At 35.9% G+C, this 22,296-nt stretch overlaps 2 protein-coding genes across 2 annotated transcripts; one reads left to right on the top strand and one right to left on the bottom strand.

Moving 5' to 3' along the window:
• Positions 1-1,425: 1,425 nt before the first annotated feature.
• LOC110460456 (calreticulin-like) lies at positions 1,426-6,334 on the bottom strand. The gene is made up of 9 exons (XM_021513377.1): positions 6,189-6,334; positions 4,959-5,063; positions 4,570-4,776; positions 3,936-4,030; positions 3,529-3,663; positions 3,136-3,324; positions 2,505-2,648; positions 2,037-2,217; positions 1,426-1,865 (listed from the first exon to the last, which is right to left on the bottom strand). The coding sequence occupies exons 1-9, from the start codon at positions 6,271-6,273 to the stop codon at positions 1,765-1,767; spliced, it is 1,242 nt and encodes a 413-aa protein (XP_021369052.1). The 5' UTR covers positions 6,274-6,334; the 3' UTR covers positions 1,426-1,764.
• A 5,615-nt stretch (positions 6,335-11,949) lies between these two features.
• Positions 11,950-21,890, top strand: LOC110460464 (transmembrane protein 59-like). Its single transcript, XM_021513395.1, has 6 exons — positions 11,950-12,115; positions 14,736-14,844; positions 15,387-15,481; positions 16,566-16,767; positions 18,113-18,402; positions 18,990-21,890. Exons 1-6 carry the CDS (start codon positions 11,966-11,968, stop codon positions 19,113-19,115), a joined length of 972 nt encoding a protein of 323 aa, XP_021369070.1. The 5' UTR covers positions 11,950-11,965; the 3' UTR covers positions 19,116-21,890.
• Positions 21,891-22,296: the final 406 nt, after the last annotated feature.

Below are 22,296 nucleotides of genomic sequence, written 5' to 3'. Positions count from 1 at the left end.
TATCAGCCAAATATCACGCTTCTGGGCCCTTTGGTTAATCAAAAGATGTCATTTAAAGGTTTTTAAAAATTTGACCCCTGTGACATTGAATATGGGTCAAGGTCATTTCTTTTTGCAAACTTTATCTGACCTCATCCTAGGAACCTATCAGCCAAATATCACGCTTCTGGGCCCTTTGGTTAATCAAAAGATGTCATTTAAAGGTTTTTAAAAATTTGACCCCTGTGACATTGAATATGGGTCAAGGTCATTTCTTTTTGCAAACTTTATCCGACCTCATCCTAGGAACCTATCAGCCGTATATCACGTTTCTGTGCCCTTTGGTTAATCAAAAGATGTCATTAAAAGGTTTTTAAAAATTTGACCCCTGTGACCTTGAATATGGGTCAAGGTCATTTCTTTTGGCAAACTGTCGGGCTTCATCCCAGCAACCAACCAAATATGATATTTGGCCTGTTGGTTATTGAAAAGAAGTCGTTTAAATGGAAAAGTTGACGCCCGATGGACGCCAGACGTCGTGCCACGGCATAAGCTCACATGGCCCCGGCGGAGGCTTCCCTTATAAGGGTTCAATACTATGACGGTGAAGAGATCAGAGGAACATTCTATCAGTCCGAACTTCAAAAGATTAATGTCAAAAATTATGACATGTGGAAATATTTCTCCTATTGGGCCCCGCCCTTCTGCCCCCCCTGAGAGGCCACACCCAATTCTTATACAAAATTGAGTTCCCTTGGCCCAAGGATGCTCCAGACTAAATTAGGATAAAATCCCTTAATCCCTAAGGTAGAAGAAGGATTTTAAAGGTTTTACCTCTATTTCTGCTATTGGGCTTGGCCCCCAGGGGGACAGACCTACCATTTATACAAAATTGAGTCCCCTTGGCCTAAGCATGCTCCAGACCAAATTTAGTCAAAATCTAAATGGCCTTTCAGGACTAGTAGTGTTTTAAAGGAAAAGGCAAAGAAACCATGTGCAGACGTCGACAGAGTGGACTCTACATGTCACTTCTAATCCTGCGACAATTTTTTTTTATTCCTAAACGGACATTTGCCCGGAAGAAATATCTCAAGATCATCTCCAACAGATGCTGTGCCATGGTATAAACTCCCTCAACCATTCTGAGCTAAAAATGTTAAATGGTTGGACTGTGCCATACCAAACCTTGTCCCATGAAGAAGAAAATTTCAAAAGACATGAATGTTGTAAATAACTCAAACACATATTTTATAAAACAAAGTGTTTATTACCATTCAACTTTTATGGATCAAAACACTTGACAGAACCTGGACTTAAAATACAGTCTTAAATCATAGGTGAAGAAACTGATATCAAACTACAAAAGGAAACTAAATAAAATATAACCTATAACTAGCAAAGTTTGATTAAGGGTGAATTCCCATCCCACCCCTTAGAAATGGTTTATAGCAGGGACTCTTTGAAAATATTAGCTACTCAGAAAGACTGTTAAAGCAAGCCCAGGTATCGTACACCAATCAGTTTCTCCGCCACTAACATAACAATTATTCGCCACACTTGCCTCTCAACTCTTAACATGACAGATACACAACAATCACATACATTCAAACAATGGTATAAGTTAAATTCTAGTCCTTATTTCATATTAAAAAGTATTCACCGCGATAGTAGAAATTAACAAAAACATAAGTTCCCCACATGATAAATGAATGAGTCCAAAGATGAGCGTTTCGTCCCAATACTGCACTAACAAAATATGAATCACATATGGAAATTTGTCTACATCTACAATTCGTCATGAGTTTCGTGTTCATCTTCATCTTCTTCCTCTTCACCAGCATCTTCATCTTCTTCATCCTCATCATCACCTTCAGGTTTATTTTTTTCTGCAAATAGAAAAGAAAGTATTCGTAAGATGTTTTTCCAAGCAATACGACTACAATTATACACCTCCTATCTTATAAAGTGATAACAGTGAAATTTTGAAAGTTTTTTCTCTTTTATAGATAAATTTGGAAATACTTGGAACTCTTCATAACATAATTAAATCAACTAACCTTCTTCCTCTTTGCGAAGCTTCTCTTCTTCCTCTCTCTTCTTTCGGTCCTCCTCATCGGCAGCATCTTTCATTTTCTTTTCAGGATCTTTTGTTTTACCCCATTTATCTTTTCCTTCTTGTTCAGCAAAATCAACATCATCTGTGATCAGGATGTTGTCAAAAATTGTTCCAGATTTTACCTGCAGAAAAAATCATTTTAGTATTAATTTCTTGTCAAATAAACAGAGCTGAACATCACAGTGTAGTTATAAACAGATGAATACACATCTATCACACCTTTTTTTTTGAGATACTTACTTTTAGTGCAAATTGTGTACAGCAAGCAAAGGTAAAATTCCATTTTTTTTTTAGTTTCATAATATTTATCAGTCCTAAAAATATTTGTCCTATCCTCATAAAAGCTTGACAATAAGGCTGGCTTATACAGACTGATTTCTGTGCAGGCTCTATTTGCGTTTATTCTTACCTGCCATAAATCAAATCCAATAACACCAATGTCACTATGACGGTAGAGTTTTTCATCAGCGCTGTATTCTGGGTTGTCAATCTCGGGATGGACCCACTTTCCTTTGTAATCTGGGTTATCAATCTGCTTTGGCTTCCATTCTCCCTGTTAGGAAATGAAACACATCAAAATCGTAAGTTAATTTCAAGAAATATTTTATAACCCTTTGCCTTAAAATTGCTTGGTGCATGAGGGTTTTAGCTATAGATTTATGAAAGTCATCAAGAATTTCGTTTTTTTAACTTAATTCAGTGGTTAAACACATTACAAATAAAAACTACAAAAATTAGAAAAGACTGTGTGGTCACACCATAGGTTTTTTCACACTGGCATAAAAAAATGTCAAGAGAATATTGAAAATTGGAGCAGTAATGGGAGAGAAAGGGTAAAAAAAAGCCAATTCACCACATCAAGACATCATCGTGGCACCCTGGATGCTTTTAAGATCTTTGTTAAGTTTTCATTAAATCCCCAGTTTTTCATACTGTGGTTTATATTCTATTATACTGGGGTAACTTAAATCTGGAGCACTCTGCAGTTATCAAGAATTTCCATTGTACTACTGTAAAACTTTCATTCATCAGTATCATACCTTGTACTCTGGGTTGTCAATCATAGGTGGCTCCCATTCTCCGTCCATCTCATCATCCCAGTCATCGGGTTTCTTGGCATCAGGGTCTGGAATATGCTCAGGCTTGTCCCAGTCTTCGGACTTGGAGTCTTCAGGGTCATCAATCTTCTCACGCTCATCCCAGTCATCGGGTTTCTTTGCTTCAGGGTCCTAATAAAATTTTACAATGAAAAAAATCAATCATCTAAAAATAAACACGTTAAGCATAAAATTTACTGAGGATATTATAACTGCATTTGTAAAATCTGCATGTCTATTACCCAAATCTCCGAGGCTAAATGAAATGGCTATTTCGTATCAAAATTTGTTATAGGTGACAAGTACCGCTCCCTTTTAAAATATGTAAACTCTTACCTTGATTTTCTTAGCAGGAAGGAAGTCCCAGTCCTCTTCTAGAGTGCCACTCTCAACCTTCTCGTTATCAATCTTAACCTCATAGGTATTGTCGGGTTTGACAATCAGGGTGTACAGATGAGTGAAAACATCATCCTAGAATGCAACGAAAACAAATTAGAAAAGAGCTATAGACACCATTGTTTATGTTACACAGGAATGAAGAATCGGTTCAATTTCATGATTGATCATTAGTTTCTCTTTAATCGGTCAATAATTAGTTATTGGCTAATAATCGGTGTGACGATTGTTTTAATATCTAGCAAGTAGATAATCGACATCCACTCTCTGACCCTCGTACAGGAAAACATGTTTGTAATTGATGTGTCGATTCATCATAGCACCACAAAGTAGATAGCTCTTATTACCTTGCATCGGATGTCCTTCTTTATCAGATGGTTCTTTCCTTTGTAGTTGAAGATAACATGCACTTTCTTGGTTCCAGGGCCACAAATGTCAGGTCCTGAAAATCGAAAAAAAAAATCAAAATCTCTTTGAAGGAAAAATACTTTTAAATCTGACAAGTTAATGGACTGCTATCTTTTATCAAAAGGGAAAAGAAAAGTTACACTTCAGAGTGTGTGTTAGACTTGGAATAGGCTCCCCATTGAATAGAACATGTCAATTTTCAAACAACTGTAGTGTAAAATGCATCTTAAGATGTTGCCTTTGTATATGGAATACATATGTAGAAAATTAGTAAATTACATGTACAAAATATTAAATAATACCCAGAAGTGTCAATGTTTATTGTGTTTAGGTTACTCTTTACCCGATTTATTTTCTATTACATGATTTGCCCTGGGTAATAAATACATAGAACTCTTCTGTCTATTTTCAAGGAGAATCTATTTCATCTCTATCTTTCAACAGAATTGGATATTATGTTAATTTGTCAATTTTCTATACTTCAAAACCAACTAAGAAAGCATTGTCTTTGTCTATTTTCATATCCAACATACAGTAACTTTACGGGAGATTTTGACTCGGTACAATACATACCAAACATGATTGCGTATGGAGAGTCTCCATTCATGTCTGCCTGGTCGAGGTTGGATGGGAAAAGCTTGACATATCCTCCTCCACAATCAATATTCTGTTCATGTTTTACTGTGAACTGCACAACCAGAGTCTTGTCTTCATTGTCAAAAGGTTCATTAAATTTTGCAGAAGATCCATAAAAGTGTGCATCTTGAGATGTCTTGATACCTGTAAAAGAAAATGCATAAAGTACTAAAATTTGAAAAAAAATCTTACCCGTACATTCATCTTGCATTTATTTTACCAATAGTTACAACAACCTTTGCTGAATTTATTATTAGTTATTCCTTGACTGTACGGTTTCGTTTTGCATAATGATATAATAAATACCTAAATTGATGAATACGCACCTTTGTCTTTTTCAGCATCTCCGTAAAAGGCTCCAGCACTCAGTTCAAACTTGCCCATGTCACTCTTGTGTTTGGAAGTTATCCATCTGTCTGTCCATGCATCACCTTAAATGACCAAGTCCCTCAATTACAATCATCCTTCTCCTCATACATATAACATCTTGTACCAAGTAGGTCAAATTGGTTCTATACCCATGGACTAATAACTGCCTTGAAGCATCAACCATCAATCATGCCTGAAGGATTTACAGGAAATCATTTCACTGTAGTCTTTACTTATGACATTGGCAGTCCATTCATTTGTCCTAGCCAGGGGTGTATTATTTCTCACTTAAGTACAAGCCCTAAGGCAAGTTTCGAAAAAAAAAACTACTATCCAACCTAGTAGCTTAGTCCCGACATAAAATCTACTTTCATACTAGTCACTAGTGGAAATGTACACCAATGCCCAAGTGTTCCTGCAAAACTATAAAGTTTCATACTCTAATAGTGTTAGGCCTACTGATGATTTTACTAAGCACTCTCATTTTACGGAATATTGGAATACAACTGAATCTAAAAACTCAAAATAGTAGTTTTTCTTCATTTTTATTCCGCAACGTAGATGCTGTAAAGTGCATCATTAATAATTTCAATAGACGAATGAAGTGTCGCGTCTTAAGATCAGTGTTAACATTGTTTTAAGAAATATATAGACTGTAATAGACCAAACCTGGGGCCTTACTGTAATTAATTATTTCATCCCATTTGAGCATTTCATACGTCTCTCCAGCTAGACTCCCAACATGTTAAAACAACACGGTCAATAAATGCAAGTCTGGTATTTGGGTCAGAGGAAACTCTGATCATGCTGATAACAGTTTTATAATTTAATTCATTGACTGTCATTACACTTTATTTTCTAATTGTCTAGTTCATATAATATAAAAAAACGACCCGAGCTGGAACTTGGAAGTGGGAGGGGCACATAATATGTTGTACTTTCGTCTCTATTACTCGATTAATCTCTATGGCGATACTGTATTTCTTACGATAATGATTTTGCTACAAACAGATTATCTAAGTTGCTTTTGGTCTAATGACGACATATGTATAACTTATTAACATTGATTCAAAATACCAATATAACACATTGACATTTGACAAGATCTGGCGCACATGGTCAATTTTGTCGCGACAAAAAACATTTTTGCACAAAATAAATACTGCAGTAAAAAAAATAGTACTTACCATCCATAAACTCTTCTTTAAACACAATAGTTGGATCGGAGTAAACAACTCCGACCAACGCCAGCAGACATAAACACGTTTTCATCTTCGCAAGATCTTCTCCAAACTGCCGAGCTTGTTGTAATGAAAATGCCGGTTATACACGTGACAAGCCAGATGGAAGGCTACGATTGGCTAACTTTCAGCCAATAGAATCCCACCACGCTCTTGGACGGGGCACTGACAGGTGCCCGATCGTCATTCGGTCGACACACTCGGGTGTGTTCGTTATTTCCACGTATAGTCTAGCATGCGAGATTTGAGGTTTTGTTCCGAAAGGATTTGCCGACATCAAATATAAATAATACTGTTTTTCTTCTTCAATTAGATATCGTTTCATCTCTTCTGGTATGAAAAATAATGAAAATTCATATATTTGTCAAACTACTGGCTTAAAAATATAACCAAGGTTAATCTACCAGTTTATCAAAAAGTCTTTGCATTAAAAATACTAGGCCTATCAACAGGACTAAAATCATTCTCAAGTTGAAGATATTATAGCTTTTGTTGAATTTAAACAGATAAAAAAAATACGTTCTGGTCATTTTAAATCTTAAATGTAGCAATGAATTAAACGTATTTAATTGGCAAATTACAGCGCAATTATTTAGCGCAATTTATGAGAACAATTAAGTTTCTTAACAGTTTTACATGTCATAAGATGGTAACGATTTTGAATGAAAATAGGAGAGTGTCTGCCCGGGTAGCCAGAGAACGAGATACCTCTGTTGTTTCCAGAACAGTATTTCAAAATGTCGCTTGCGATGCTAAAATTTCTCCTTTTTTAACATTAGATTTACTTATTTAGTGTAATAATACTCATGTTGACATTTTTATCTATAGCAAGTTGTTTTTTTGCTGTGAACTTTTCAAATGTTCAGTTTTACGAAAATGATGTAACAAGTTTGAAAATAGCACAATATCCCCCAAAAGATGAAAAATAACAGAAAACATTTCTCTTATATAAAGGAGCACATATGGAGCCCATTTTCCCCATTTTTATGGCTGTTTTACATAGAGCAAATGTATTTTCTTTTAGTCGAGTGAATATTGATAATATGTATGTGTTTTTTATTGTAACAGAGTTAATCATTTTTGCAATGCCTCCGCTAGGAGTCGAACCCGGGACCTCTGGATAACTAGTCTTAAGCTCTACCGAATGAGCCAAAGAGAATTTCTCCCTAACCGAGACGGTAGGAAACGAATAGTATTTTACCAGTGTGACATACTCTCCCTTTAGGAAACAACTCGTCCCTATTTTTCCAGGGGACATAGCGATTACTTTGGAAGTATCGCCGAGTATTTTTGTCATATCTCCCGAGTCCCTAAGTGGACGCCAATGTAACAATTGTCATCATTTATTCCAATACCTCCGCTAGGAGTCGAACCCGGGACCTCTGGTTAACTTGTCTTACGCTCTACCGAATGAGCCAAAGAGAATTTCTCCCTAACCGAGACGGTAGGAAACGAATAGTATTTTACCAGTGTGACATACTCCCCCTCTAGGAAACAACTCGTCCCTATTTTTCCAGGGGTCATAGCGATTACTTTGGAAGTATCGCCGAGTATTTTTGTCATATCTCCCGAGTCCCTTAGTGGACGCCAATGTAACAGTTGTCATCATTTTATCAATGCCTCCGCTAGGAGTCGAACCCGGGACCTCTGGTTAACTAGTCTTACGCTCTACCGAATGAGCCAAAGATAATTTCTCCCTAACCGAGACGGTAGGAAACGAATAGTATTTTACCAGGGTGACAATATCAATATAGTGGAAAAAATGAAGATTTTTTTTATATCAATCATTAAATCTGCAAAAAAACACCTCAACTAAATTAGTACTGCTTTTTCTGAGATAAAACATGAACTAAAGAAATTTCAGTACCGTTATTTAGAAGAGAAAATGTTATTTATCACTTATGCAAATATTTATAGATTTCTCAGATCACACACTTGGGAAAAACACATCTTCTTTGTAATTTTTCTTTTCTCGTATTATTCTCTTTTAAATAAGGTATGGGTTAATCATTAGCCAGTAGAATTTTCCTAAGAGCATATCCTAAAACTAATACTGCTCTGAGGGTAATGTGAGGGGTCCTTTCAGCTACGACAGCATGGATGATAGACTAGTAAACTAATCTATACATTAATATACATGTGTCTATGACTAATCTTCCCAAAGATTTAGCAATGGAATACGCTCCATGTTATTTAAGAGCAGTCAAATAAGTGTATTATCTAATTCCGGTGATATGTCGGCTACGTCTTTAATACAAATTTAAAGTCATAACGAATGTTATTTAAATATTCAAACGATTATCAAGACCTAGTCAGGTACGTACATTGTATAATATTTCATGGCTGCAAACACACACACATATTCCCTTTTAAACATATTTGTATTTTTGTCACAAGTTAATTCATCCTCGATATCGAGGGATTACGCTCACTTTCACTCAAGTAAAGTGAGCGTAACCCCTGAATATCGAGGATGTAGTGTTTGTCAGTACCGAACTTCTCTCACGTTTTCGAAAGTAGTAATAATAGTTGCCTATAGTAACTATTACTAACTATAGTATTGTTAAATCAAGATTAGTTGTTTAATCTTTTGTGTAAGTTATATATATTTTTTTAAATAATGCTGGAAGAGTTAGCATTATGCGTTACCTTTTAATGAGTCTGACGTTGCTGTGGTTTATATATGGTTATTTTTCTTTTTTAAATTAGGAGTTGGATTGTAGTAGTACTGAATATAAGTAGTCGAAGCGTAAAAACCTTAAGTCTATGTTGTCATTCGAAATTTTATGAAAGGTGCAATATTTTAGAGAACTCCATGGAGAGGTTGGTTGATAGGTTGGAGGGACGATCGCCGGAGATGAACGGGTACACGGGGACCTGAGAATTGGTTACAGCTATCTTTTGACCTTAAATAAGGTAATTTTACATGTTTTGGGGGGTTTAGGTCAATTTTCGGTAAAAATGCCGCCCTTAATGATGATAATATATGATCATCTTTGGGGTATACCTACAGTTTCTATAGACACGAGCCATTGTTTTAACATTGCTATTGGGTACAGATATATGCTTTCTGACAATAACAAAGGCATTTTGAAGCAAAAGCATACTAACTTTTATTGTGTTTTTTAAACGTTTCTTTGCTAAACAATCATATATATAATAGAGATTATATCTGTGTCTATATCAGTAATAACTGACCCCCTCAAGCTACCGCGGGAACACCTGTAACGATAGCATTGACAGATGGAACTTAATCGCTAGCTACATAAGCACACAGCTATTGCTACCTATATTGTACATTAGTCACATACGTAAATATCCAAGGGGCTGTCACTGCCACGTACACTACTTATTTCTGTGACGTGGACCGCGTCCACCAATCTACGACTGACAACGGAATCATTTAGATATCTGATGTAGCAGAATAGAGGATCACTAAGTGTAAATAGGATTATAGAGAGATCACAAGTTACGGTAGTTAACGTAACACGAAAGGGACGAGTCATCAATTAAATCCCCGAAAATGGACTTAAACATAATTTCATTTGGGAATCTTAAATTACTTTTTAAAATGAACACTCCAGGGGATGTTCCAAGGGCATTCTCTTTTCCCAATAAACTTAGTTTTTGTTAAGAAATTGGTTTCATTCAATGACATCAATAGTTGTGTGTTTAGTAACCACAGAAACAAATCTTAGTCTTTACAATTATCGGACTCTGAGTCCAGACGGGAATGTTTTCAGTATACACTCCGAACTCCGAAGTTATCACTGATTTTCAATATAAGATTTTTACAAACATGAATCTATATCTAATAGCCATCTGCATGAAATGGAACTTTATCATAATTATCTGTTATAAACATTTTTATTCAGTTTACGTACAATGATAATTTACACATAAACAACATTTTCTTATTCACAAGTACAGTCATCCCCCACAACTTTCATTCACGTCGTAAAAAATAAATTAAATTATAATAAAATATCCACTCTTTACAGTACAATTGTAAATTGCCAAATTATCAACGAGAAGAAGTTAAATCTCATTTCATTTAATCAAATCTAGTTTTTTTAACGGTTTCCATTTATTTAGGAATATTTAAAAAAAAAAGATAGAGTTTGTGAAAACTAGCACTCTTAAGCATTATAATATAATATTTTATATTCTCTACAAATGTAGAGAAAAGATCTGTTAAGAGATTGACATATATATTTGTTCATCCATGCATTGTAATTACATGAGTACTTTCATTTTTATGTTTCTATTGTAAATAAAAATGTTTCTCAAATGTTCTGGCGCGTCATATAATTGGTTTTTTTTCCCTTTTATTTGAAGTTATGAAAATATTTTTAAGATCTCTTTCCAGAAGGTATTTTTATTTTTATTCTTAGTGTAGTGTAGTCCACACAAATATGATCTTAATAGAGTAAATATTGTCGATAGTCCAGTATGTGATTGTGGCCATCTCTGTGAAAATGTCTTTCATATTTTTTGTGAGTGCTTACTTCATAACAACGAAAGACGCATATCCTGCTCCAAAATTTGATACCTTGAATGTTGATTTTAATAGAGAACTACTTTTATTTGGTAATAGTCAACTTTCAGTAGAAGTCAATGCAAACATTTTTAGACATGTGCATCGTAACATCAATTCCAGCAATAGGTTTTGATAACGATAATTATTTTTCTTTATTTTTCTTTATGTGTGTACGTTGTTATAGATGTTGATGAAATTGAATGTATTTTTTTTTGCCCGATTTCTTTGTTACATTGATTCTGTTCATTTTGAAATAACTCTACCAGGCTGCCTGTCATGAAATTTATATAATTTATAATTTATTCAAATGCAGTTTACACGATTTCTTTTCTAGGTAACACCCCCATTCCATCACCCCCCCCCCCCCCCTTTCCTTCTCCTCCTTATCTTTCTCCCTCTTCCCAAAAACATATATATTATTTTTGCTATATGTATTGAGGAGAGGACTTAATTAGTTGAAATAACTTGTTGTCAAATCCATTTGTATATTTGTACAATATATGTTTAAACTTTTTTTTTATTCTTGTTGACTATTGAATTAAAATATGTGTCCTCAAAGACCGTTAATCATTTTACATTCACAAAAATAACAAAGATTCACAAAATAACAAAAACTTCCAATGTGAATTGAATTTATTTATTTGTGTATCCGCGTAAGTCATATAAATTTATTGACGATGCAATATGCGTCATCTTGTACTCTCATTTTCACACTTTGCCAATAACAAATACCACCACACAACGTGATAAATATTTTAGCTGCTTGATCGTTAAAGCAATATCACTATGCGCTCAAGCAATTTGTTATATATAAAAAAAAAAATCTCCTGGGAAGTCCGCGCAATTAAAAAAATGTTTGCTAAAAAAAATGTATGCCCTTAAAATATTGAGAAAGCAATTAATCTGGTGTGTATGTGTGTGTAATACTCTTTGCACAATTGGATTTTCGGTATCCAATATTATGTTGGATGCAAAATATTTAGTAATATAAAAAAGTCACATACAAAAAAGGTACACAGGTGCTAGTCCTGTTGTGTTGCATACATTGTATATTTTATATTTAATATACTAATATTACCTATTGAAATACCTCTACCAAAAAGTGTTTAAAGGGAGATAACTACAAATTGTAACTATCTCCCCTTGAATCGTCACGTGATCAAAACATAAAGCAGTAGCAAAGATGGCGAAGTGGAAAGAACTTTCGTTCCTCGTTTTAGGTTTCTTCTGCATAAACATCTCATCAGGTGGCATGCTCGATGGAGTTTTAGACGACATCACTTCTTGTGTGGACGTTTGTTCAAATACTTATTCTCCTCATACATATGAAAAGGTACTACAATGTTAATTATATGGGAAGTGAGTCGTGCATAAACAAAACATGCATGATGATTGTTCATGGTCTTGCGCAGGTATTGTTCGCAGGTCGAGAAATGAAATATATTCGCAGCCGGCAGGACATATCTGTGTCTTTATATGTTGCCAAGGTGACAAAGATTGCCGTGCATAAATTTAAGTAGGAGACTAGATGCACTTGAGAGTACTGTTCGGGTACGCAGTTGTCCACGTCAGTATGTCCTGCAGGAAACTCACACAAGTTGTACATATCGGTCAGGTGGGCTATAAAAAGATGTGGCATTTTTAAAAAGAGTTTGTGAATAAATATTTTTTATATTTCATGTGTTACTGTTTGCAGTAACTCATTTATTTACAGTCTGAAATGGGGAATTTATATATTTTATATTAAAAAAACAACAACACAACACTAACATTGTTTGCCATTGACTACACATTGCCTACTGTACAGTAGTCATTGGGAACATCCAGTGGTTGTCTAGATGTTTTGGTACTCATGCTCGGTGCATTATAGTTTCAAACCCAGTACCTAAAACTCGGGTATTTTTTTTGTAAAGAGTAAGACAACAAAATGCAACCCAACTGGAGGAATGGATCATTAATCCAAATCCAGAAAATCATTTGAGAGATGGAAATAGCTCTTAAGCATTACCAAAACATGTTATAAAAGCATACATGCCATAACTTTCCGGTGCAAACTAGTGAGATCAGTGATTATTTTTAGTGAGATTTGGTCAAAAATAGTGAGATTTTTTTTCTGAATTAGTGAGAAATTTGTGAGACATTTAAAACATAAATTATATAGCATTAATCATCATCATCATCATCATCATCATCATCATCATCATCATCTTCCTTTAAGTGACAGATCTCCTTGATGCATATGTGACAGGCACAGAGATTTGTTATATATACTGATATGGTCGACAGCACACATGCACATAATGTTTGTGTGTGCTGTGTAATAACCTATATTAGTATAAATGTGTATTTTAGACATTTGTCACAAATCCCTGTGACAGATGAGGTTGAAATTTTCTATGGGCTTTTATAGATACACCAAACTATAAACAATGGAGGTGATGCAAATGGTCTATTCCCAAAGAACATAACATAAACCTTCACCAACACACAGTTTTATAAACACCCTTCTCCAACACGAATACCCCTCTGATTGTACTTACTCAGTATTATAATTCTATACCATACCAGGGAGGAAAAATGCATCATAAATGACATGACCAAACTGGTACTCAAACCCAGGCTACAGAAATGAAGAATGATGTTCTAACCAGTTAAGCGATCATCGGTAGTCCACAGGCCAATACCTTACACAAACCTAGCTCCCATTCCTAAATTTTCTCCTCTAAGACAAGTCTATATTTCCAAATCAGCCGGTTTGAATGTTTTTTTTTGCCATGTGCATGTACACAGCTGATGTAATTGAAACAAGGGTAGCTATATATAGGTCAATTCATGATCACATGCACTTTAATAATGGGAGATGAAAAATAACATAAGACTGGCCAGATCGACCCAGAGATGTATTCTTGAAACCCTAGATGGATACTCTAACCAAGTAATCGTCATAAGTGATCTGAATGATATCCATCAGCTAAGTCCCACAACTTCAAAGACACTTATGATGATCTATTGTTTTTGTTTGTTTAAACACTGTATACAGATAAACTTGGCTTGATATACAAACTAAAATAAAGGCAGCAAACCATGAGAAGAATAACACCAGTACTATAGTGTGGCTAAAGAAAATGTAGAACCAATTATTGTATTATTTTGAGTCTTTCTTCACTATCCTGTGAATAGTGAACTGTCAGCTGATTATATATTAATCAAGGCTTATCATTGTACATTCCTGATATTACAGTGATTTATTGGGACTAGCACATGAACACAATACTGATGATCTTACATCATTTATAAATGAGCTCGCCCTGACTCAAACTGACACAGTACATACAGGTTACATGACAAGAGTATATGTACAGGCCATGTGACCAAGTCACACATGTCGTGTAACACAGGATGTACAGAGTATGGGACACAGTATGTAACACAATATGTAACACAGTATGGGACCCAGTATGTAACACAGTATGTAACACAGTATGTAACACAGTATGTAACACAGTATGTACAGGTCATAACCCAGTATTTATAGGCTGTGTGGCACAGTTGTTTGAAGGCATATGACCCAGCTTGTACAGCTTGTGTGACACAGTGTAAAGGTTATGTGACCCAGTATGGACATCTAAAGATGTGGGATCAAGTATGTATGGGTCGTGTAACCCAGTATTTACAGGTTGTGTGACCCAATTTGTACAGGTCGACATAAACCGGAACATCAAGGTCATTTATATGCCTATATATATGGATGTGATGACATTTTTTGAAGACAAGCTTACTCTAATCTACCTCCTTGGTCCAGTTACTCACATTTCAAACAAAAAATTATACATACCTACTAGAGTGATTCTGAAAGATTTCCACAGTGTTGAGTTACTGAAATTATTTGGACATACCTTAATTTTGATTTTCTTGCCTCTATTTACATAATATTATATTGCTTTTTGTTTCAGAGTTATCTTATGGATAGCTGCAGAAGAGGATGTCGATTTTTCTCCATAATGGAACTTATTTATGACCATGAATGTAGCTTCAATCTCACTCAGAAAGGCTGTATATCATGTAAGTTCATTGAGATAAAATCTCGTCAGACAAAGAGAAATTAAGGTGAACTTAATTTTAAGCATTTCATTGATTTTTTTTTTACATATAGTTTACTCTCCTCAAATACTGCGAAGTCCTACTTACAGATTGTGTATAATAAATTTGCGCTACCAGAACACCTTACCAACAGTAATTGTGGTATGCTAAACATGTTTGACCTTGTGCTGTGAATTAGCCAATTTACTGTTTTACAGTCCAAAATGTTGGTGAAAAGATGATTCAGTGATTTACAACAAAGCAGGGTTCTTACATCGGCCAGCACTCGCATGAACGATCGCCAAGTCGCCAAATGAGACACTTTTCAGATTTGGCGAGACAAACAAAATTCTTACATACATCTCCGAAGATTGGAAACCTGTGCCGTATTTCTATTCAGGCTGATAGGGGAAATGCTTGAAGTACAGAAGTTGATGAGATATGATTAGAAAGTTGTAATAAATTACTGGTTAGGTTATAAGTGTGTGTTGTGATAAAACATCGTAAACATTTTCTGTCTTTAGCATGCGAAGAAGCCTACAACAAGACGGAGGAATGTGATGCATGCTCGCTGGGCTGTAAGAGCCAGATACCCCAGGCCAGGAGACAGCAGGAAATGGTATGTACTAAACGGACATATTGTCTGTGACTAGTGCTACACTGGTCGACAAGCCACTGCATACAATACAGACATGAAAATGAAACAAAATATCTTTAACTGCCTTTGTTTGCTTTTTTGCTGCATCCCCTACATTATACGCAAAGAGAATGCAATCTGTGGTGTAAGCCGGTAACAACATTTAACTTGCCGAATATAGAAGGCTGGTATATATATAAATAAACAATTCGGTGAAGCAATTCATCATGATCACTATCATTATCATAAACAAGTGGCATTCGTATCGAAACAAAGATGTTTTATTGTGAATTTTTATTCAATAAAAAGAACAGTTCCTGACAGATACCAGTTTATGACCAGTTATCACTGTTACATTGATGACGTCGCAATAACGCTATTAAGTCCCTATAAATGCTTTTCATACTGCTATGAATGCCGTTGTGATTTAGTAACTTCATAGGAGGAGAGTGAATGTAGTATTTATTGCAGCATGTAAGAGATAAATGTGATCATTCATCCCATTGGGAATGAAGTAAGGAGAAATCAACCCTAAGAGAAAGATTCCAAAGTTGGCAAACATGATGCTTTCTGAGTGTTTGGCAACTAATTAAAGACACTTATATCCCTCCCCCTTTCAACCCACAGTATGGGAATGATTCTTCTTTTCTTACCCTGTTGACACTGTCATATGAGTGGCCCTATGTTGTGTGGACATCGTCTCCATATGACCAAAGCTATAGTGATGATGCGAAACCCAGAAAGATAACAAAATCCAGTGTGGCATCAATAGAAGTGATGTCAGAGTCACTAATTTGTGCTGAAGTTGTCCATGTTGTTCCTAACTCTTTGCATTCCAAAAAAGGTAATGTGCACGAAATGTTGTAGATCACCTTTTCTTTTGATATAATTTAATAAAGGTTAATTCCAACCCACAGGATGCAATAATTTTAGAAGGATCTGTGAACCACTTTTCTCTCGGAAGTCCTTGATCCTTCTTATTCTTAACCTTTATGTAAGCGATACAGTATCTTCCTGAAACATATTACCACAGGTAAAATCTGATAATGTTTAATACCTGTTTCAGGCTCAGAATGAAGACCCCAACATCCATGTGCTGTACCCGCTGATGTATGTACACAGTCTATACAGCAATATGATAGACAAGGTGTACAGCGGCATGTCCATCAGCTGGTCATTCTACATGCAGTCGGACAATGGGAAGGTGATAGTGGTGCGTTCCGAGCCCCAGGTCTACGCCGACTTGGAGGGAGATGAACTAGATGACGGTCAGTGGAATAAATATCGCACATTTCTAGAATCGTATTAAAGTACAATTCACATAAATGCCTTTGATGAAAACTTTCGGGTGACAAATTTGATAGACAATCTTCGGCAGACTACCTTTGATAATATAATTTCGGGCGGTTAACTTTTGGGGAGACAAGTTGTGAAAGGCAATCTTTGGGCAAACAACCTCTGTGAAGATATCTTTTGTTAGGACAAACTTTTGGTTGATATTCTCTAGGTAGACAAACATTTAGTAGAAAAAAGTATGAAAGATCGCCTTTTGGCACACAAAATTTGGTTGGACAACTTTATGTAATTAGTAGACTGTCTTTGGGTAGAAGACCTTTTGTAGATATCTTTGGTGGACCTTCGGGTAGAAGACCTTTGGTAGATATCTTTGGTGGACCTTCAGGTAGAAGACCTTTTATAGATATCTTTGGTGGACCTTCGGGTAGAAGACCTTTTGTAGATATCTTTGGTGGACCTTCGAGTAGAAACCCTATTGTAGATATCTTTGGTGGACCTTCGGGTAGAAGACCTTTTGTAGATATCTTTGGTGGACTTTCGGGTAGAAACCCTATTGTAGATATCTTTGGTGGACCTTCGGGTATAAACCCTATTCTAGATATCTTTGGTGGACCTTCGGGTAGAAACCCTATTGTAGATATCTTTGATGGACCTTCGGGTAGAAAACCTATTGTAAACAACCTTCACTGTGAAGCGTTAGACATATTTTGGGTAGACAATGTTTGGTTTTCAAAATTTGTGTTGAAATTGTTTCGAAAAACAGACTTACGATAGACAATCGTTTGTAGATAAACTTAAATATATGAATGTAGACAACCTTGAGAGACAAATTTTAGGCAGACAAACATTGGAAACAACCTTGGGGTAGACAAAGTTTGACTAGATACTCTTTGATAGAACAGCTTTGGATAGAAAATATTTTTGTAGAATATCTTTGAATGTGATCTGTGCATATTTATGCATAAATGATAAGGTTACAGTAGACTTTATCTATAATACATAAAAGCAGGAGATATAAATTCCATGAATTTGCTTGTGTAGTCAAAGTAACAATGGTAGACAAGTTTTATTTGGCAATCCTTCATAATGAGGGAACTTTGGGTAGACAATCTGCCAGTGGACAACCTTGGGTAGATCTTTGGGTACACAAACTTTGGTAGACAAACTTTAGCTTGACATACATAAATAGACTAACTTTGGTAAGATTTTGTATGATAGGCAAACTTTGGTAAACACTCCTTAATATATTAGACATCATTTGGGTAGACAATCTATGGAAGGCAAACTCTGGGTAAACAGCCTTTTATTGCCTTACAGAGTACAACACCGCTAACTATCTGGAAACCAACATGCAGCCCCTGGACAGGTCAGCCACACCTATGCTGCGGAGCTCCCAGATGCATCCCCTGCGTAGTGAGCCTGAACTTGACCTGCGTGACCCCGAGTCTCAGCGCTCAGGTGACTGGCTGACATGTGTGTCACGAAAGACAGGTCTTCCCCGCCTCTTCCTCAGCCTGCTGCTTCTCTCCTGTGCGGTCATGATGATCTGGCTGTGTTTAGCTGCCACAGTCACTGCGCCTGACCACAGGGTCAAGGCCGAAAGTCAAGTGAGTATACTTACCATAGCAACATGTGGAAAACCTCCCACAGTAAACACATATTTTTTATCATGCTTTATTTTACTGTCAGTTATGTGCTGTTGTTACATTATTTAAATAATTACATATGAATGTAAGAAACAGAAAAAACATATTTTGTCTCAATTTTTTCCAATCATACGTCAAATACATCCTTATTTCCATCCTTATTTTGCACTCTTTGCTTAACAAAGGAATCAGATGTTTTTCGAAAGCTCGCAAAATAAGACACTTACCTGGTATGTTTGTGACCACCTTGTGCAATTTCTCTCATTTTCTCTATCATTTTACCTGTACTGTAACAATATACCTGGCAAATGTATGCATTCGTAATGAATTGACACTAGATAAATTCAGATGTATGTGCTACTTCCTGATGTAGATATAAATGTGTGTGAACATCTATTTAAAAGAAAGTATTTTGTATTGTTTAAAACTTGTGAAAAATTACAAGAATAAAAAACAAGTTAAATAGTGATCTGTTGTTGATAAGTATGATGCTTGTTAGTAATGACCTACAAACTCTTATGTGACCTCTGACCTCTTTGTCCCTACAGAAATTGAGTATCAATGGAGATCTGGAGTACTTGAAAGAGCTGGAGGCCATGGGCATCAAGCTGAGTTTCCCACAGGACCAGGAGGCAGGGCCTCTCCCCATTAAACTACAAGTGAATCGTATCTAGTGTCACAGGGAGAGGACACAGACCATCTCAGGTGTCCGTCACAGAATGGCGACACAAACAAGCGCTGCTAGCATCAGTGACAAACTGTAAATATTTTAGGATGTTAAGAACATTCGATCATTGAATCAATTGTCTTTCATATATGTATGATCAGTTATGGGTTTTTTCTTTGTCAGGTGGTTGGTGTATACAGCTCATCTTTATGTTTTATTTTCTCAATATTCACTGGGAACAACCTGCGACAATTAACATGGACCTGTGTAATGGTGTTATTTTCAAGATGCTTTTTAACAGAGTATACCGTTCTATTGCAGTCTTTAGAAATGCTTTTCATGTTTGAAGGGTAACAAAACTGCAAAAAACGGGAAGAAAGTTAAGTGTTTGTTTTTTCCATACAGTTTATTTACTATTTTTCGGCAAGTAATACTTGTTTTCATTTCTAAGACTCTGTCAGAAGTTTGACCATCTGACCTGAAAAAAAAGTCCTAACAACAGAAAAGATGTCCAATAATAGCACAGCAGTTTCCTTTTCATATTATAACTTCTTTTTGTTTTAGTACCTTAAAGAGCCTTTTGATAGCAGAATACATATTTTTTATTTTCTTTTTTTCCGGTTGTAAAATAAAAAGAACTATAAGAATTCCTACATTTTGTAACAAACAAACAAAAATGGAGAAAAAATGAGAAAAGTTGTCCTGATACACTCCATAATGTCACCAATTTTTCCAAAATTAGGCGCGAAGGAATTTCACGAAATATCTAGGAAATGCCTGACATTAGTTTGTAGAAAATTATTCCATATGTTATTTATTTATGAAATGCGTACTCGTTAAATAGATATGTACACATGTCACACAGACCGAGGGTGAATCTATTAATTTTGTTTCCTTCATTTTTAAAATCTCTGATAGTTAAAATATCTTGGTGTATAATTGTGTTTTGTTTATCATCGTAGAAATATATCATGTAATGTGTTTAAAGTTGTTGATTATTTGAACTGAGTGCTGATGTTCTGAAAGAATATTTATGTATTGTAAATATATTCTTAACATGTATCCAAATGATGTGAGTAAACTTTTGAGTTTCTCACAAATGTTGATTTTTTCTGTTCAACATTTCGACTGAAGATTTTTTTTCTAGTAGAAAGGATATTTTGTTGCTTATGCCCAACCTGTTTTGATGTGAAACTGTGTGTTTAGTGTATATACTGATGGTCAACTGTATGCTGTAATGTAACGATACATAAATGATCTGTAAAGTCAACATCAAGCTATACTGATTCCCCCCTAAGTTAATACTAATTCCTAAGTTCCGACAGAGAACCATCCAAGAAGATTATTCAAAATTCTCTTTACCTAAGTTTATTATCTTGTGCCTTACACAACCCTGACCAGATGAATGGCACAGTCTGTATGTAGGACAGGCCGACAATCATGACCATAGGAGTGGTATAGTCTGTAGAAGAGGCTATCACCCCTGACCAGATAAGTGGTACATTCTGTAGAAGGGGCCAACACCCCTGACCAGATCAGTGGTACAGTCTGAAGAAGAGGCTAACACCTCTGACCAGATCAGTGGTACGGTCTGAAGAAGAGGCTAACACCCCTGACCAGATCAGTGGTACGGTCTGTAGAAGAGGCTAACACCCCTGTCCAGATCAGTGGTACGGTCTGAAGAAGAGGCTAACACCCCTGACCAGATCAGTGGTACAGTCTGTAGGACTCTCACCAAAGTTCAGTGGTTAAAGGATATTGCCTGACAAGTCTCAGCAAAGATTTCATAGACTTGTACTAACATTAACAGGCCTTTCAGGCTTCACCTCCCGAAATGTTTCTTTTAAAAGTGAACAAACATTTCATTCCACATGACAAGATGAATAGTACAGTCTGTAAGAGGGTCTAGATGAAAGATTAATGGTCTTTATGAGGGTCTTACATCATTAAACAGATGAATTGTACAAACTGTAGAAATGATGATTCTTGAAAATATCAATTCTATTCTTAGGTGTTATTTCAACGATTTTGTGGTAAGCTGAATCTGCAAGCTTGTTAAAACAAGAGCAAACCAGAAACACTGCACAATTTTGCAATCTTCTGCGTCAACTTGGAAATTACACTTCCAAAAATTGAAGGCAGTAATTGTATCAGTAGGTCCGTACTAAACATATGAATCTTTCATGGTTAGTAGTTCTTTTTAATCCCTATCCTTTCGTTAGTAACACCTGGGTGAATGGTACCAGGATTCTTTCTCATCTTGTTTGTCCCCGGTTTTTGTAAGGTTTGGCAGTCACTGACACCTTTTAAATACATTATCAGAAAGTAATAAGTGTGTCCGAGGGTTCTTTACATTGAACACGAAACGTTCTTGGGGAAAATGCCTTGATCACAACAGAGCATGTGTGCTTATATGATTCTGCTGCTTCTTTTTTGTTTTATCCTGCTTTGGGTCTCCAAAAAATATTTCCCTTTGTCAGATTTTGATATCACCAAAATCAGATAGTTATCCATAGGCTGGCTACACTGTTATCATTTGTGGCCTTCTGTTCTGACCGATAAAAATCAAGTCGTGTCGGATTGGTTGATTTGAAGTTTCTGTAATATTTGGGAAACTGAGACCAGCTTCTGCAGTAAGGTGGATGTGTATATTTTATCTAGCATGGTTAAAACCCTTGGTGTGTCACGCTGGTGTCAATGTACATCTAGCCAGCATGGTTAAAACCCTTGGTGTGTCAAGCTGGTGTTAATGTACATCTAGCCAGCATGGTTAAAACCCTTGGTGTGTCAANCCTTTCGTTAGTAACACCTGGGTGAATGGTACCAGGATTCTTTCTCGTCTTGTTTGTCCCCGGTTTTTGTAAGGTTTGACAGTCACTGACACCTTTTAAATACATTATCAGAAAGTAATAAGTGTGTCCAAGGGTTCTTTACATTGGACATGAATCATTCTTGGGGAAAATGCCTTGATCACAACAGAGCATGTGTGCTTATATGATTCTGCTGCATCTTTTTTGTTTTATCCTGCTTTGGGTCTCCAAAAAATATTTCCCTTTGTCAGATTTTGATATCACCAAAATCAGATAGTTATCCATAGGCTGGCTACATTTATCATTTGTGGACTTTTGTTCTGACCGATAAAAATCAAGTCGCGTCGGATTGGTTGATTTGAAGTTTCTGTAATATTT

Source organism: Mizuhopecten yessoensis, unplaced genomic scaffold, assembly GCF_002113885.1.
Source record: "Mizuhopecten yessoensis strain PY_sf001 unplaced genomic scaffold, ASM211388v2 scaffold10403, whole genome shotgun sequence".
Taxonomy (NCBI): Eukaryota; Metazoa; Mollusca; class Bivalvia; order Pectinida; family Pectinidae; genus Mizuhopecten; species Mizuhopecten yessoensis.
This window is presented reverse-complemented; position numbering and strand designations above follow the sequence as displayed.

What these genes read in the sequence shown, in the direction of transcription:
- LOC110460456 (XM_021513377.1), bottom strand. Translation starts at nt 6,273, where the DNA reads ATGAAAACGTGTTTATGTCTGCTGGCGTTGGTCGGAGTTGTTTACTCC. An exon ending in AGATGCTGAAAAAGACAAAG is followed by an intron (nt 4,777 to 4,958) that starts GTGCGTATTCAT and finishes TTTCTTTTACAG; the next exon opens with GTATCAAGACATCTCAAGAT. An exon ending in TTGGATTTGATTTATGGCAG is followed by an intron (nt 2,218 to 2,504) that starts GTAAGAATAAAC and finishes TTTTTTCTGCAG; the next exon opens with GTAAAATCTGGAACAATTTT.
- LOC110460464 (XM_021513395.1), top strand. Translation starts at nt 11,966, where the DNA reads ATGGCGAAGTGGAAAGAACTTTCGTTCCTCGTTTTAGGTTTCTTCTGC. An exon ending in GGGAGATGAACTAGATGACG is followed by an intron (nt 16,768 to 18,112) that starts GTCAGTGGAATA and finishes ATTGCCTTACAG; the next exon opens with AGTACAACACCGCTAACTAT. An exon ending in GGGTCAAGGCCGAAAGTCAA is followed by an intron (nt 18,403 to 18,989) that starts GTGAGTATACTT and finishes TTGTCCCTACAG; the next exon opens with AAATTGAGTATCAATGGAGA.